General features: G+C 46.8%; 1 protein-coding gene across 2 annotated transcripts in view; it reads left to right on the top strand.

Moving 5' to 3' along the window:
* The window catches only part of myot (myotilin), a 19932-nt gene extending 4426 nt beyond the window's left edge, over positions 1-15506 (top strand). Inside the window, exons 2-18 of one of the 2 annotated variants that reach the window (XM_079268654.1) lie at positions 2603-2650; positions 3006-3050; positions 3244-3306; positions 3614-3755; positions 4006-4029; positions 4210-4329; positions 4441-4600; positions 8374-8575; positions 8700-9712; positions 10027-10177; positions 10450-10551; positions 11030-11067; positions 11441-11579; positions 11677-11884; positions 12049-12214; positions 12567-12700; positions 13743-15506. In XM_079268654.1, the coding sequence (XP_079124780.1) occupies positions 3695-3755; positions 4006-4029; positions 4210-4329; positions 4441-4600; positions 8374-8575; positions 8700-9712; positions 10027-10177; positions 10450-10551; positions 11030-11067; positions 11441-11579; positions 11677-11884; positions 12049-12214; positions 12567-12700; positions 13743-13879 (2655 nt within the window). In that variant the 5' untranslated portion in view covers positions 2603-2650; positions 3006-3050; positions 3244-3306; positions 3614-3694 and the 3' untranslated portion in view covers positions 13880-15506. Of the gene's footprint in view, positions 1-2602; positions 2651-2896; positions 3051-3243; positions 3307-3613; positions 3756-4005; positions 4030-4209; positions 4330-4440; positions 4601-8373; positions 8576-8699; positions 9713-10026; positions 10178-10449; positions 10552-11029; positions 11068-11440; positions 11580-11676; positions 11885-12048; positions 12215-12566; positions 12701-13742 lie in introns of both variants that reach the window. The other variant, XM_079268653.1, reaches the window with a different exon arrangement.
* Positions 15507-16379: the final 873 nt, after the last annotated feature.

The raw sequence follows: 16379 nt of genomic DNA, 5'->3' as shown, positions 1-16379 counted from the left end.
CCAAGGAGGGCTTTCCATTCTGAACAATGTGTGCTTGTTACAGCCGTGGTTGAACCTGTCCTCCACTGCCTGCAACATGCCTCTACATGTCTCCATCCTGCAACATGTCAGAGTTGATGCATGCAGCTTGGTGCCGCTGCTATGAATCCTGTGGTTATGTAACGGAGACAGTTGATACAGGGGTTCAGCTGCAGCTGTTGTTTCATCAGCAGGAGGCTTCCACCATTGTGCATGCAGACGCACAAACACACCTGCTGGGAGTGATTATCTGAGGGGACAACTGGACGTCCACATGCTGCGGCTAGTTCTTCTTAAGCTCTGATGTTTAGACAGTGTTTAGTGTTGGTGGATGTTGCGATCCCTTCATCGTGTATAACAGACAGACAGAGAGGGACAATGCAAATGAAGGACATTAAAGACCTGGTGCTACTTGTCTGTGTGTGTCTTGTTTCATGTGGACGCAGATTTATCTCAGCTCAGAGAGACTTTGCTGTGCTCAGGAGGTGGCGGAGTTTAATTTAGCCTGGAAACCTGAACCTGTGCCTCCTCTGGCAGCTCCTTCTCTGGGCCCAGGGCAGAGCCCCAGAGGCTGCATATGTGGGGGTGTTATGAGCTGCCATCGCTCATACTGTTGTTAAACAAAGCTAAACCACGATTATGACATTTGACCTCTGCATGTAACCCATCCTGAGCATTTAAGAGCAGCGGATCTCTTAGCTTGTCAGACAATGGGTGGGGAGACCAGACAAACGTAATAAATCAGCACATTTACTGACGAAGAGCATCAAAAGCACAGAACATATGTGGAAAGTGTGTGAAAATATCTGAAACACACGAAACCAAAGCAGCAGCCAAGTGGCAGCCAATGAAGAGAGGCCCGTGTTAAAGTAGTGAGCTGTTAAAGCCAGAACCACACCGGGCCTCAGGCCCGTCAGCTGACCATCAACTTCCTGCAAGACTGAGAGCCGCCGGGGAAAGACTGCGGCTCAGAGGCAGAGCGGCTCGTCCCGGTGGAGGAGGACACGCTCTCCTACCTGATGGCAGCTTTGAGTGTTTGCAGTACAAATCCATTCATTCACCATTCACCATTCACCATTCACCCCGAGTGGACAGGAGGGGTCATCATCACACATTCCACATTTAGATGTGAATGGTTCACTCCCCCTCCTGTCCTGAAAGGTGATATAACTGCAACATTCTGCGTGTGTGTGTGTGTGTGTGTGTGTGTGTGTGTGTGCGCGCATTTGTGTTATAGCGCACATCTGGGTTGGGCAGTATACATGCACATAATATATATATATATATATATATAATGTATATATCATCATATGTACTCTTCACTCAGGTAACACATTGTGTAATTGCAGATATCAGACTTAAGATGAAAAGTTAAATCAGAAGTACCACAGAAATAAATACTTAGTGTTTCTATCCTGTGTCTTGTACCTTGTGCATGCTATTCATGATTTGATTTATTTCATTGAATTGTATTTGTTTTGTCTTCAAACGAAAACAGGATTGAATCTGTGTTTTCAGTTTTTTTACTTTGTGTCTTATGAATATTTGGTGTTCCATACATATATAATTACAGAATCAAATGAAATCAACCACCTGGTGTTCCCTGTAGAACATCTGTTGGAATGTTGTTGCTCGCACAGAGAATAGCACACAAGCTTCTTCTTCTTCTTCTCTTTCTCGCACTGTAACTGTTCCGCTGAGGTTTGCAACCCTTCAGAAGGAGCAGATTGTGCTGACAGCAGGATTTGATGTATATTGTTCGCGCTGCATTCATTTTAATGATGGACAGGTACAGAGACAGTCAACTGTAATTTTGTTTTTGAGGATTTCTGCCACTCTGTGTATTGTTCAAATTCACACTGCAAGTATATTAATCTCAGGAACAAATTCTAGTTTGTCAATCAATTAACCACGTTGCTTCATATCAGCCTTTGTTCGATGGCTACAGGACATAGAGCTAGAGTCTTTCCTCGTTCTTTTAGTTGAGTGTTAACCATAACATCCACAAACACGCACTGTATACAGTTTTCATACGAGCATTCTGCCAACAATATGTGTAACGGCAATAGGATAGAGATGAGCATCTCAGGGTGATGATGACCGCTATGGTACTTATACGGCTGTTGTCTGGTGTTGAACTGGAATGCTTTACTACTTAAAGTGAACACACACTCGATGTTTTCCCATGCAGCTCATGTACTGGTCTACCTGCTGCACACCTGTTCACCTCCAGTAACACTTTGACTCATAGAGACTGCAGTGTCATGCAATGTCAGCCACTGGGGGGGGCATTGATATCTCACTCCCTTTCTCAACGCTGCCGTTTGTGTGTGCAGAGATCTCCTGCATCGTGCAGCTGCTGTGTCCCAACACCTCTGTGGTTAAAGAGCAAAACAAAACTTTTAGTATCCGAGGAGGGATTTAGCTTGACCATGCAGGCCCTCCGGACCCGACTTAATATTTAAACAGCTCAATGTATTCACACCCGGGTGTCGGCAGCAGCACAGGCTTCCACAAGACTGTGATGAAAGCTGAGGGGAGGAGAGAGAGTAACATGTCTGTCTCTCTGCTTCTGTCTTTGTAGAGAGAACAACCTCCAGCGCTTCTCCTGGAACGCCTGAAACATGGCTCAGTGAGTCACACACACACACACACACACGCACACACACTGGCAGACTGGTTCAATTTAAATGTCATTTCCAGTGTGCATATATAGTCTCAATAGCATGTATATATATTTTTAGCTTTTGTGAGAATAACAAAGTTCCCCAGCCACATATCTGAGATACAACGTGAAGTGCAGAAGAAAGCAGAAAGCATAAGCAGATGTAATGGTTTCCTGTCCGCTGCTGATGTGTGCCGATGTGTGACTGTGCAGCGTTCAGAGGGTGCAGAAGAAGACCAGCACCATGTCCCTGACCATCTCCTCTTCCTCCTCTCGAGGGCTCCCCTCCAGCTCCTCCACCTCCTCCACCCTCCTGGCCCAGAGGCCCTCCAGCCTGGTGCAGCCTCTGTGTGTCGGCCCTCAGAGGGTAACTGCATCCCGCTCAAATGAATCCCCTCGTTTGATGGACGGACTGAACTCATAGATGAAACAACAGCTCAACATGCAGTTAGCTGATTCAAAACGCCTGTTTTTGTGTTGCGTTACACTTTAACAAATCACCAAATGAATGAAATGATTGTTACACAAGTTGAATTAAATGTATTGTTTTCCATTTCCAGACTCAGAGTCCCGTCTACAATCAACAGTATTCAGGGAATGGAGTGGCCCCTACTTTTGTGAAGGTGAAACACACTTTAATCTACGAGCACATACAATGCTAATGCACTTTGTCATAATCATCCATCTTATGCAATACATCTGTCTGATTGATTTTCTTGTATGATCTTGTTTTTGTCTTGTTCTCTGTTGCTGCTGGTCACTGAAAGTTACCAAACATCATTTTGTTGTATATATATATATATGATAGAAAGTCTCATGTCTGTAAATTAGTACAAAGAAAATATGATAAAGAGAATGTCGGTATGACATGTACATGAAAGATTACTGATCACATCCTCTCTCTCTGTCCTCTCATCCCTCCGCTGCCAGTGCCTCCATGATGTGTCCACGGTGACGGGTCAGCTGGTGGTCCTGGAGTGCAGGCTGAGGGGAACCCCCCCCCTGCAGGTCATGTGGTACAGAGAGGGCGATCAAGTGCTGGACTCGGACGATTTCAGGATACTGCGCAAGAGTGAGCACGTGTTCGGCACTGGGCTGGGGGGGGGGGGGGGTCACGTGACTTGGACGGGATTTTAGCTCCAATCACCGAATCAAAAGTCTTTTTTGAAGCTGTATAACTTCAGCATTATATGACAACTGACTCTATATGCGGCAATGTTATAAGATGAGAGTAAAGCGTGATTCATTTCAGACGTATTGATATCGATGGTGATGAGTTCACTTCAAAGACAAATGACTTTTCTCTCTTCCTGTTTTCCCAGAGGCCAGCTCTGCATCAGTGCCAGGTAGAGTATTGGTTGTTCAATAATTGTTATAAAGGAAATTGTGATCCTTCGTGAAAACATGATCTCTGGTTGAACAGCTCACAACTCATGTCCAGACTAAGGCCATGCCTGTGATAAGGGGTTGTATATATATATTTAATGATTAAAACACATTTATGTTGTGGTGTCGCCCGGCTGCAGAGGAGCTGTGCACCCTGGTGATCTCGGAGGCCTTTCCAGAAGACTCTGGCCTGTTTAAATGCGTGGCCTTCAACTCCTTCGGCACGGTCTCCTGCTCAGCGCTCCTGGAAGTTTACATTGGTCAGACGGCTCATTCATACAGCACATAGCTCACCTGTCGAACTGTGCACAACAATAGCAATGATCAGCTTTTAGAGTGAGTCATCTCTTGCTCTGCACCCCGTCATGCAGACCTGGAGGAGCAGCTGGAGGTGGAGGCCGCTGGCCAACAGGAAGAGGAGGCAGAGTTCCAACAGGACATGGACTTCCCGTCTGAGCTGTCCGACTCCATGACCCTCCCGCCTCCTGAGTGGCCCGACAGCCCTGTAGAAGATAACATGCCTGTAGCAGAGTGAGTAGATGGTACACACACACACACACACACACACACATCAATCAGTCTGTGAACACTATTCACTGACCCCAGTGTTTATGCACAAACCGTTATTTTAACACCAGCAATGTGCTGCTTCTGTTGTGTGATCTTGAGCACGTGGTGCTCCACCGTGCTCTACAATTGTCTTATTGTGGAGTAAAAAAACAATCATTTGTTTTACCTGCACTCATTCCCCACATACTGGAATGACCTCTGACCCTTGACCTTATTATTAATAGTTACTTGCAGTCAGTCTTGTCATTACTGCAAATGATGGCCAATTGCATTGTGTCTATAGGAAACACAAAGTATCATTTCAGTTCATGGAACAGGCTTATAAGTGTATTTATGTATCCATTCATTCACACACTTTGTTTTGTTACAATGTAGTTTCAATGTGTGTTCAGGAGCACACGTTTACAAGAAATTATGTTAAAACTGTTGCAGTTCCTCTTTAAATCCAGACGAGGTCGCTGTTGTATCATTCTACAATTGAAGAAGAAGACAGTTTTCAAGTTCACCCTTCTTTCTTTCTGCTTTTCTTTCTTTCACGAGAAATACCGAACAGGAGCAAGTGAGATCTTAATAATAATAATTAGTACACAATATTGATTGGGCGTATCAAGGAGAACAATGCATGCAGCTTTTGAGAAGGGCTGTAAAAATACAAATTGATGTCAAACTAAATTGAATAATGAAAAGAAAAACATATTTCAAACAGGTGAGTGTTGGTCAGAGAGCAGCTGTGTGTGCACTGAACCACTGAGCTCACACACATGCAGTTGTGATGATGACGAGTCTGAACTTTTGGAAAAGAGTTAACCAGTCGGCGGGACCCGCGCGACCCTTTCGTCTCTCTGCCTCGTGAGCGCGCGGTGTCACCTGTTACAATCAGCCTCCCACTCTCAACCCGGTGCTGGGATTCCTCTTCACGCGGGGAAAGTGCGCTTTGTTGAGCCAGTATTAAAGGAAAGTGGTGCAGAAACAAGGTAAGAAGACATCGTCCCGTCCCAACCTGCCGGGGACTTCTGTTGTTTGGAGTCATATACTTTTAACCTCTGTGGTGTACTTCTACATTCACGTTAGTGTCTGAACAAGCTAACTTGTCTGACTTGTTGATATCATGGAAACGTCATACGTTAGTCGTGTCCTCCTGAAAAGGTCGAACTATGTTTAGAGCACTAGGGACGTGGACTTCAGTCTATTCTGGGGCTTTGTGACATCTCAACCAGCCGGCGTCCCAATGAAGCTAACGGGACACAGTGACGGTCTGACGGTAGTCCTCCAAGCTTTTACCCAACACGTTTATTTGTCAAAATAAACCAGGTTTACGGGGTCGTGTTTTATATCAAGCGGCAGTAAATTCGACGCCTGTTGGTAACGTTACTGATACATGTAATGTGATATTCACTCTCTCTATGTGGGATGTTGTGGCGCTGCTTCAGCTCTTTATTGTGCTGTGGACTTGTGTTTGCAGTATGACAGGCAGCACATACTAATAGTTAATTGTTCTCTTTTTATATTTAGTGTAAGGAAATACTGAATGGTGCGTTATGAATAATGTCTGCCATATGCATTGAATGTGTTGAAACTGTTATGATGATCATTCTGTACACATGACATCTATCACTTCACCCTGATAGAGGATCCCTCCTCTGTCTCTCCCTCTTTTCTCTCCATTAAAGGGTTATTTGGGGAGTTTTTCCTGTTCTGATGTGAGGGTCAAAGGTCAGAGGATGTGGCATGTGTACAGATTGTAAAGCCCTCTGAGGAGAATTTGTGATTTTGGGCTCTACAAAATAAATTGAATTGAATTGCATTCACGTGCAGGTGTATAATCAGACACTAGCTTTGGAATACAATGTTATTTTTTTGCAGTTTTTTAATATTGCACCACAAATAAATGATCAGCTTGTTGGAAAACACTGGATACGATATTCAAAACTATCCCACCCAAAGTGCATTCATATCACAGCACATGTAAAATCCCACGGACGTTAGTTAATATTCGGTCATACTTTATCTCTTGAGCGTTCTGTGTCGTTGCTGATTGATTCAGCGAGTGTCTTTAATGGTGACCAGTGAGTGTTTCATGGTGCTGAGAGTGTTGGTGATCTCATGTGGAGAGCACACATGGCGTCGGTGTCCGTAATAATGACGTCTGACGAGAAGGTGTTGACGAGTTGTCGTTTAAAGATTGCGTCAGCTGTGAAAACAAAAATTCTTGGAGGCATTTCGTATGGCATGTTGGGCTTTCACTAGAATAGCTTAACAGCTTCACGGTATAAAGAAGTTATTCAACCTGATTGATCAGTTTGTTGGAGACATTTCGGGCTGGCTAGCACGGGGAAAATCAAATATATAAAATCCATATATTTACCTATATACATATACATATATAAAATCCATATATTGTTGATGGTAACTTCCCTCGTGTTTTTCGCCGCTCATACAGAGGACTTAGGGCAGCTTAGCATTCTCCTACCCACAATGCCATGCAGATCTTGTGTGTGTGTTTTAAAAGGATTGGCTCACCAGTAGAGCGCCTGCACCTGCCAGCTGATGTCCGAATTCCAAGACCAATATAGCTTCGCCTACTTAATTATACAAACACAAATACACATACTGTGTATACCATCACCATACTAAATATCACACACACACACACACAGTCTGGTCTCCCACTCGTGCACCAGAGACCACATCACCCCAGTCCTTCAGAACCTCCTCTGGCTCCCCTCGCAGCAAAGAATCCAGTTCAAGATTCTCCTCATCACACGCAAAGCCCTTCATAACCCTAAACTCCTTCATACCTTTAGACCTCCTGCAGCGACACACACCCAACCGCTGACACCAACCTCCTTAATGTGTCTCAGGTAGTGTAGAAACAGGTGCTAGTTCATGGTGTATTCCCTGAGGAGCAGCGCAGGGTTTAGCTGTAAAATCTCACATTTCATTGTGAACCAAATTTAAGAGATTCTCATCAGAAATTGTCTTCGAAAAAAACTATCAGCCAACATAATGTCTCCATCTCAAAAAAGTATCAGTCCCTAACCCTCGAAGGAGGTTTTAGGTTTCCATGTGTCTTTTAGACTTTGGCCACATTTTGCTCATTATTTGCATGGAATAGAATCCAAACTGATATTCAGTGGATAGCTTGATCCGACATGTATCCATCCACTTCCCACCACACACATTGAGATTTCGCTGTGTATTTCTGTCAGACTCTGGGTCAGCTGATGCTGTCCTGTGTGTAACACGACTCTATTCATGAGACGACCCTGCATCTCGATCTAGTCGATCTAAATCATGTCCTCAGTGTGTGTTTACCTCGTCATAAGCAGATGATTTACACAACAACAAACATCCCTCTGACCCCCCCCCCCCCCCCTCACCAGAAAAGACTCCTTTCCATGTTAATTATGTTGCTCTGCATGGACTTGCAGGAGGCAGATGAGATATGTTAGCGTCACTACTATATTCTACCTCCAACCCTAAGCCCTTTCCTAGTAGAGTTCTTGACCAGACTGCCATGAATGTAGCATTCATCCAGGCCAAGGTGGCGAGCCTGGGAGGAGTCGCAGCATAGTTACAATCCAATTCAATGGGCACACTGAAGACATAGTGTTGCTTCTTTATGTTCGCCCTTAAAGGACTCTCAGGTTCCCTGCGCTCTCTGTTGCTCATCCCAGAGCCGGTAGTTTTTAGGAATAAGTCCTAATCTTTACTTTCATGTCTGCTTCTGTCAGTTATCCAGAGCCTCAGCCGGCCGACCACTCCTCTGAAGAGCCCTTTGGTCGCAGCGAGGAGGAGCGCGCCCCGAGCTCAGGGGGCCAAAGGTCACCAGGGGTCCCCGTCCGAGCCTATACGCCCAGCCCTCCACCACCAACCCAGGTCAAGGAGAAAGCCCAAACGCCCAGGCTGTTCAGCCCATCCAAGCTCAGCTTCACTGTAAGTGTCTTACACAATGTGTTGTGTTAAGTAGCTTCATTCCTCAATGTCCTGTCTTCATCACAAATGGGAGAATTCCACCTTCATTCAGTTTTTGTGAATGTGTGTGTCGTCTCCCCCCCAGCCCCCCCAGCCAGGAGGCCCCAACATGAACCTGTCTGACCTGCCGACCTTCACTCCCAGCGTCTTCCCCCCCAGCGCCTTCAACTATGAGCGACCGCGGCATTTCATCCAATCTCAGCCGGCCTTTCAGGCCCCCAGCTACGACAGCGTTCTGAAGGAGGCCCAGGAGAATCAGAACCACTCCCAGCAGAACCTTGGCCGGTCTCAAAGTAGCTTGAACGTCACGGAGACACAGAGTCAAGCTAACATGACGTCCATGCAAAGTCAGTCTTTCTCTCAGACTCAGTCAGTGTCCAAGTCCTTGTCACAGACCCAGGCGCAGTTTCAGTCACTAAGCCTCAGTCAGAGCCAGACCCAGTCTGTCGCCCAGACCCAGGTCCATACCCAGGCCCAGTCTGTCGCCCAGACCCAGGTCCATACCCAGGCCCAGGTCCAGAGCCAGATCCAGGCCAACGGCATGGGCAAGTCCTCCCCCTCCTCTTCAAGTCTCAGCTCTCCCATTTCCACCCCGGCCTCCTCCTCTGCGCCTTTTCAAGCCTTCACTGCCCCCATGCTGAGTCCCTCTGCCCCCACCATCCCGGCCTCCTCAGCCTCTCTCCCCCGCACCACCATGCGCTCCACCATCACCCTCACCCCCAGCATCCCCAGTGCCACCGGCCTCGGCAGCGCCACCCTGCCGGCCAATCAGGACGCTATGTCGGCTCCCGCTGCCTACCTCTGCTCAGTGCTGCCCTCCCCGTCTGCCTTCTCCCCTTTTTCCTCCTCCAAGCTGTCTCCCAACTCCAACCGTCCCCAGCTCTCCCTCTCCCCCTCCCGCTTCCCACCCGCCCCCTGCAGCCCTCTCCTCCCCATGACGTCCCAGCAGCCTCTCCCAGTGTCACCGTCCCTCCCTCGCTCCCCTCTCTCCCCCTTCTCCTCCTCCTCTCTGCAACAGCCCACCACTCCCAACGGTCAGAACAGAGTACCTCCTGCTGTGGTCTCCTTGCCCGCCAGCTACAAGGCAGCGCCAAGCATGTGAGTCAAAGTATACGGCAATTTGGCAATTTTTCATAACAAAACAGAAGTGGTGTTATTTGATGGAATCAGTTGTATAAAAGCAAGAAGCAAGCGTGGCCACCAGTTTTTTTGCAGTCTCTGTATTAAATGCATTTAATAGCATTCATTAGTCAGAAAAGTTCACCCAATGAAGCACAACAACGGGTCCAGGTCACTGCAGGGTTAAACTGGTCAGCTACGGACAAGCGCTGGATACAAGTTTGTATCTTTACTTCCTTACTTTGAGCGCTCTAACTTGTGTTTCTCCCTCCTTTGTGTCTCTCCACCCTCAGCCTGCCCAAGCCCATTGTGAAGAAGTCTGTGGCTCCTCGGCCATCTTCCTCTCGCTCCACAGACGAAGACATCCAGGGCTCCAAAGACGCCCTCATCCAGGATCTGGAGAAGAAGCTGCGCTCAAAGGAGGCCAGGAGGAGAAACAGCCAGGTGTGTGTGTGTGTGTGTGTGTGTGTGTGTGTGTGTGTGTGTGTGTGTCCTGCAGACTATGTAGGAAGGGCAAGAATAAAGGAAAAAAACTACAAAACATTCCTCCCACCAACACAAACACTTCAGCCCATTCACACGGGCAGTGTGTGCCTTCTTTAATGTAAAAAAAGACATAGTTGAAATAGTTTACCAAAACAAACTACAGCACGCAACGTCTGTGTGAGAAAGATGAAAGAGGACAGTTTAACAGAATCCAGCTTGATTTCAAACAGAAACTGTCCTACGAGGAGCGCATGGCTCGCAGGCTGCTGGGTCCAGACAACGCCAACTACACGGTGGACCAGGACAGTCTCTCAGACTCCCAACCCGACCAGGTACGACAACAGCTGTCTTCTCTTAGCGAGTGCACTTCATGATTACAGCGCGGTGTACTGATGTGTGCTGCAGTGCTGACTGTGCTGCACAGACATTTGTGTTGGCTCTGGTCCAAAGCCCATTCGCGGTCACTTAGCTGTTAAGTAAAGACCGCACATTATTACACTCACTTGGGTTTGAATGGCTGCACAGGGAGTGCGCGTGTGCGTGTGTGTGTGTGGGAGATTGTTCTGTCCGAAATGCCTGTGTCACTCACAGGGCTTTGCACAATCTATTCTCTCTCTTGCACATGCATGTACACACAGATTTGTCAGCTGCTACTTCTTGCCTGCTTCCTGAGAAGGAGCCCCTTTCACTGGTGACAACAGGACTATTGTGTCAGAACACGCACACACATTTTGCCAGACTAGAATGGTTGCTTTTCAAAGTTCAACCCTCTGATTACCTCTGCTTATACGAGTGTGTTTTCTGTTGCAGCCAGACTCACCAGAAGGAAGGCACACAGGTGGACTCTGGTAAATAAACATAACTTCTGTATGAATGTTACTCATAACATTTTACTCCAATCCAGCAGTATGTATTCACTCCATCCATCTTTAAACAAAGAAGTGCATTATAATCTATGTTCGTCATTTGTGCAGCTCATGAGTATTTGACGCTTGTGAGTGTGCTGTTGCTCTGTACAGTCATGTATGATGGAAACAGGGATTTCATGTTTTACTTTTAAAACTGTGTTCTTACCTCAGCTCCACATTGTGTTGTGCTATGAACATTACTAGTTGTCTGTCAGGAGGGAGAGACGGCTCTCACACACGAGCAACCTGTTCCGTCGCTGGTTGTCCTAGAGAGTGAGGTCAGGTTGGTTAAATGTTCTCCCTCTCCCTGCAGGGGGAGGCGCCACACAGGGACAGACGAGAGGGGGAACGAGGGCTCAGCTATCCAGGAGAAATGTTACGCTCCTCGCTTCATGCAGGTCCCTGCAGACCTCACTGTGGAGGAGGGACGCTTCTGTAGGATTGACTTCAAGGTGAACACTCACGCCTGTATCATAACGAGCTCATATTAGCACAACTCGTACCTGAAAGAACCAATGCAATTCTGGTGCGGCCGTGTTCTCAATCCAGGTCAAAGGCCTCCCCACACCAGACGTGTGCTGGTACCTGGACGGTAAAGCCATCCGTCCAGACGACTTCCACAAGATGTTGGTGTGTGAGAAAGGGATGCACTCGTTCCTCATAGAGATCGTCACAGTGCACCACGCCGGCGTCTATGATTGTGTGGCCAGGAACCGAGCAGGGGAGAGCAAGTTTACCATGAGGCTTCATGTGTTAGGTAAAACATGTCACTGCAGTACACTCTCTATTCAGGCTGGAACTGCTGTCTTTCTTTAATACGTCATCATCAAGGTGTAGCTTAGTAATGCTCGGATTGATTTACGAAGCTATGCCAGCTGTGCTTTGAGAGACTCGAACCCCTGTGCGTTCTCCTCTCTGCAGCCCAGGAGCCTCTCCGTCCTCCCATCTTCATCCAGAAGATGTCCAACTCCAGAGCTCTAGAGGGGGACACGGTGCGGTTAGAGTGCAAAGTGGACGCGTCCCCTCCCCCACAGCTCTACTGGAAGAAAGATAAAGACATGTTGCGCATCGATCCCAACAGAATGAGGTACTTGAAAAGCCTGCTCACTACCTGCCCGGCACCAACTGACAGACGCAGTCTGCTGCTAGCTGGTGAAACATACCTGTGCAATGTGCACAGGTAGAATGATGTGCACAGTGAGCTCTAATGTTATTGAGGATGAAGAGTCTGATTCCTGATGGCAGGTCACAGCTATACTTTCAATAGACATAGCACATAGTTTATACAGTCTCTAGTTCCTACTGCACAATCGTCTCACATGGGAAACGATATGTAATCTGCACTAAATCATTTCTCATATTATTGTTTTTGTTAATTGTGCTTTTGTTGTCTCAGCCCACTGTAACCACCTGGTACTACTGACTCTTTGTGTCCACAGTCTGTATCAGGACGGGTCAGGCCGCCAGTGCTTGCTGCTGGAGAGGCTGATGAAGTCCGATGCCGGCTGGTATACTCTATCCGCCATCAATGAAGGCGGCATGTCCACGTGCAACGCCAGGCTGGATGTGGGCAGTAAGTAAAGCATGTGTGTTATCTGGTTACCATGGTAGTGCAGGCAGTAGAATCAGACAGCATATGGAGGACGCTCCACGCTCCAGTGACTCCAGCTTGCAACGCGCCAAACACATGTTGTGTGATCGAGCGGAAACCTGACGAACGCACGGAGCTCTCCTCAAGAATACTGCAGCATCCACTGATGAGAGAGCTCACTGGAGGAAAGTACACCGCAGATATCAGTTGGCTGCTCGATCACATGACACGCCAGCTGCTGTGTGAGAGGACACACAAACTACCTGAGCTGGACTCAGCAAGTAGACCACCACATCTGAACCAGGACCATTTACAGAGTTACTCCGCATCACTAGTACCCACAGTGCAACACTGCAAACATCACTAAGCACTTGTAGTTGGTGTCATAACTTCCCTCAAGCAGCTGCAGAGTCAGCAGCAAGTGTACAGTTGGTAGTACGCCAGTATAACTCTGCAGCATGACTCTCTCCAGAGGACTTCTCTCTGTGTGGGGAGCCGTGGAGCTCTGCTGGGTGCTGGTTCCTGTGTGTCTGTCCCGGCTGTGGGGAGCGGGGCAGAAGAGCTATTTTCAGACAGCTGGCATGAATGGAATGATGAGCCAGTTTTCCACCAGTAGGAGTGGTCGCTGCAGAGGGTGACACCAGTGGTGTTATTCCTTATTATTCATATAAATATAATATAAAAGTATATTTTTCACCCCATGGTGGAGCATTACAGCTTCACTCTCCAGTGTGTTATGTACTTATAGTATCAGAAAACCAGTTGTATATTGTTTCTTACAGATAAGTAATCTCCTCGATATAAAACTCTACATTTGCACCTCAAGTTTTCAGTTGGTTCTAAATGTAAAATATTAGTCTTTGCGTTTAAATGACATTACAAACAGGTCATACTGGAATCAAATGATAATATTGTTGGTAATAATAACTGCACGGTTATCTTTTCACGTTTCAAAGTGTTTGCCGTCAGAGATGTGTTGATGAATAATAAAACACATTTGAACTGACCCCCCCTGCCCCTGCAGCTCGCACACCCATGAAGACGGCGCCCCCCGGCTCCAAGACGTTGAAGCTGCTATCCTCTCTGAGCCACGTGCCGGCCCTGACCGCGGAGAGCCCCGCCCAGCACACCGCCCCTCTGTATGAGAGCGAGGAGCTGTAGACCCCCACCCCCACCCCCACCCAGTTACATCCTCAGATAGCGGCGGCACATCCCAGAAGTGTGAAGCTGTATTTGCTGTCATCTGGAGGGCAGGTTTGGTACTAATCATGCTTTGGTTCAGCAGACCAGGATGCAGAACACTTGTGAGGCCAAAGGTCAGGTTCACTGTGGGTCTGTTGTATAAACACGACAGTTTTATTTAAGATGAAGGTACTTTTAAAGGGAAACCCTTCAACATATACTACGATATGGTATTTGTTCTTTTTTTCTTTTTTGTTATAAAAGGTTTGAATTTGCTCAAAAGAACCCGTTAGATGTTTACGTGTTGAGGAAACAACCCTCGCCGTGAGGAGCACTCGGTAGTGTCTCCACACTCACGCTGCCCATCTGCTGCTGTTTGTCTCCACTGTGCTTGTCTGTGTGTTAACGGCTGCAGAGCTGATGTCTGCTCCATGCCTATATGCCCGTCTGTGCTGCTCTCATGGTCATGGATTTATTCATAGACCTGGATACGTTGGGGCACAGTCAGACCAACTACAGGACTGCACCGCAAAAACCCTCTGCTTCCCCTCAGAACACTGACGACAGCACACAGGGTCATTCAGGACTAGAACAGGAAGCAACCCGAGAGTACAGTACCAACTAGTGACGAGCGGGTCGATCCACTACCCGCGGGTCGGGCGGGTTTCGGGCTAAACTTACTAGAAGATGTCACGGGTCAAAGAGTGACAAAGCAGCGTTAAATTATTAAAAACCCAAGTCCCCTTGTCTCAGACCTGACGATAGTGCTTCTATGAGTCATACATTTGGCGGTTTGCGGGTCGGGTGGTTGATTCACGCACATTTCTGCAGATTGACTCTCGTAACATGTCGGGTGGGCACACCCGTGCATCACTAGTACCCACAGTGCAACACTGCAAACATCTAGCGCTGCACTTTAACCCTGACGATGGTCTCCTCCAGCCCCCCCCCCCCCGCTCCTCTGTCGATGAGTTGATGCTCCTGTCCCTGATTGAGAGCTCCGCTAACTGAGGACAGCTCAGTTGTCACTCGCTGCTCCGATCCTCTGCTGTGGAATGAATTCAGTCGTGTGTTTTTACGGTTGCTTTCTAATATACAGCGTACGTGAATGAACTGAAGCTGTTAGTTATCGTGCCCCTGCAACCAGAGGCGTGTCACACCAGTGAGTGAGACACGAGCCCAGCCTCTAAAGACTGAACACAACTTCCATTTGAGCACACCTGCAGTGTTTTTACACTTTACACGTTGTTTTACCCTTCAATGCATTGATTTTGTGTGTTCAGTTGACCGATTAGATATCAGCCTGTGGACAGATTTGCCAAACTCTCCATTTGTGACCAGATCCTTACATAAAAACAGATGCGGTATTTAACCACAAGTCCGTGTGCTCATTGACAGGAATCCCCCTTAAGATGAGGCTAAAATATGTACTTTCACTCAGAACCAAAGGTTCATGGTGTTTGGATGAAACATGGTGAAACGTTTTGGGGAGTTAGGCCCTTTCTGTTGAGCTTTTAAAAAGCAGGTAGTGGTGTGTGTTTTCTCTCAGTATTGTTTGTGTACGTTCTACATATCACTGGATGAAGAATAAAGTCATGTGACCCTGGCTTTGCCTCCTGTTCTTTTGTTTTCCCTGAAAGATGAAACAGGTCCCAGATCAGTACTCAGAGATGCTTGGTGTAGTACTACAGCTGTCCTGTAACGTTCTGCCACAAGAGGGAGCCCTCCCTCCATGCAGCCGCTTCTCTTCCAGCAGTGAAATGACTTTTAAAGCTCAAGCGACTGAAGCTGCTAATGAATGTAGACGCAGAAGCTTGTTTACCTCTCCAGTGTTAGCACATTTTAACCTGACAGTAGCACTAGTCCTTTACCGATTTAGTTCATTTTGGAGCCGCTACGTCAAAGTCTAATGATATGCAGCCTGAGCTTTTGGATAACGGTAGCTCTGCATTTGTACTCTTCCCGCTCTCAGCGCTGACACTTTACTACGAATTTTCTTATTAATTTAAATTAATTTTTAATGTCAACATACTATGCTTTAACATCTTTTGACAAACTATACTACGAATTTTATGATTTTTTGTTTACATGACTACTTTTTTTACATACTATACTAGAACTTGTCATGAAACTACTCTTTTCAACCTGTTATACGATGACTAATGACGTTCTATATGTATTTTTAAGGATGTCCTATCCTACACGTCATGACTTTTTGTAATTCTATTATTTCATGATTTGTAAGGCGTTATATTTATGACTTCGGGCAAACTAGTATTTCTAAATGTAATGACATTTTATGATTGACATGTAATTTGTGACATCTGTTCTCATACCGTTTCATGACTTGTTGGCATACTAGGACGTTCAGGCCATACACGACTTGTTTGACATACTGTGCAATGACTTAATGACGTCGTAAACTCTGTTTTACATTGTACTACACATACTGACTTTTCTGTGCGTTTCTTTTGGGATC

Source organism: Melanostigma gelatinosum (assembly GCF_949748355.1).
Source record: "Melanostigma gelatinosum genome assembly, chromosome: 5".
NCBI classification, from domain to species: Eukaryota; Metazoa; Chordata; class Actinopteri; order Perciformes; family Zoarcidae; genus Melanostigma; species Melanostigma gelatinosum.
This window is presented reverse-complemented; position numbering and strand designations above follow the sequence as displayed.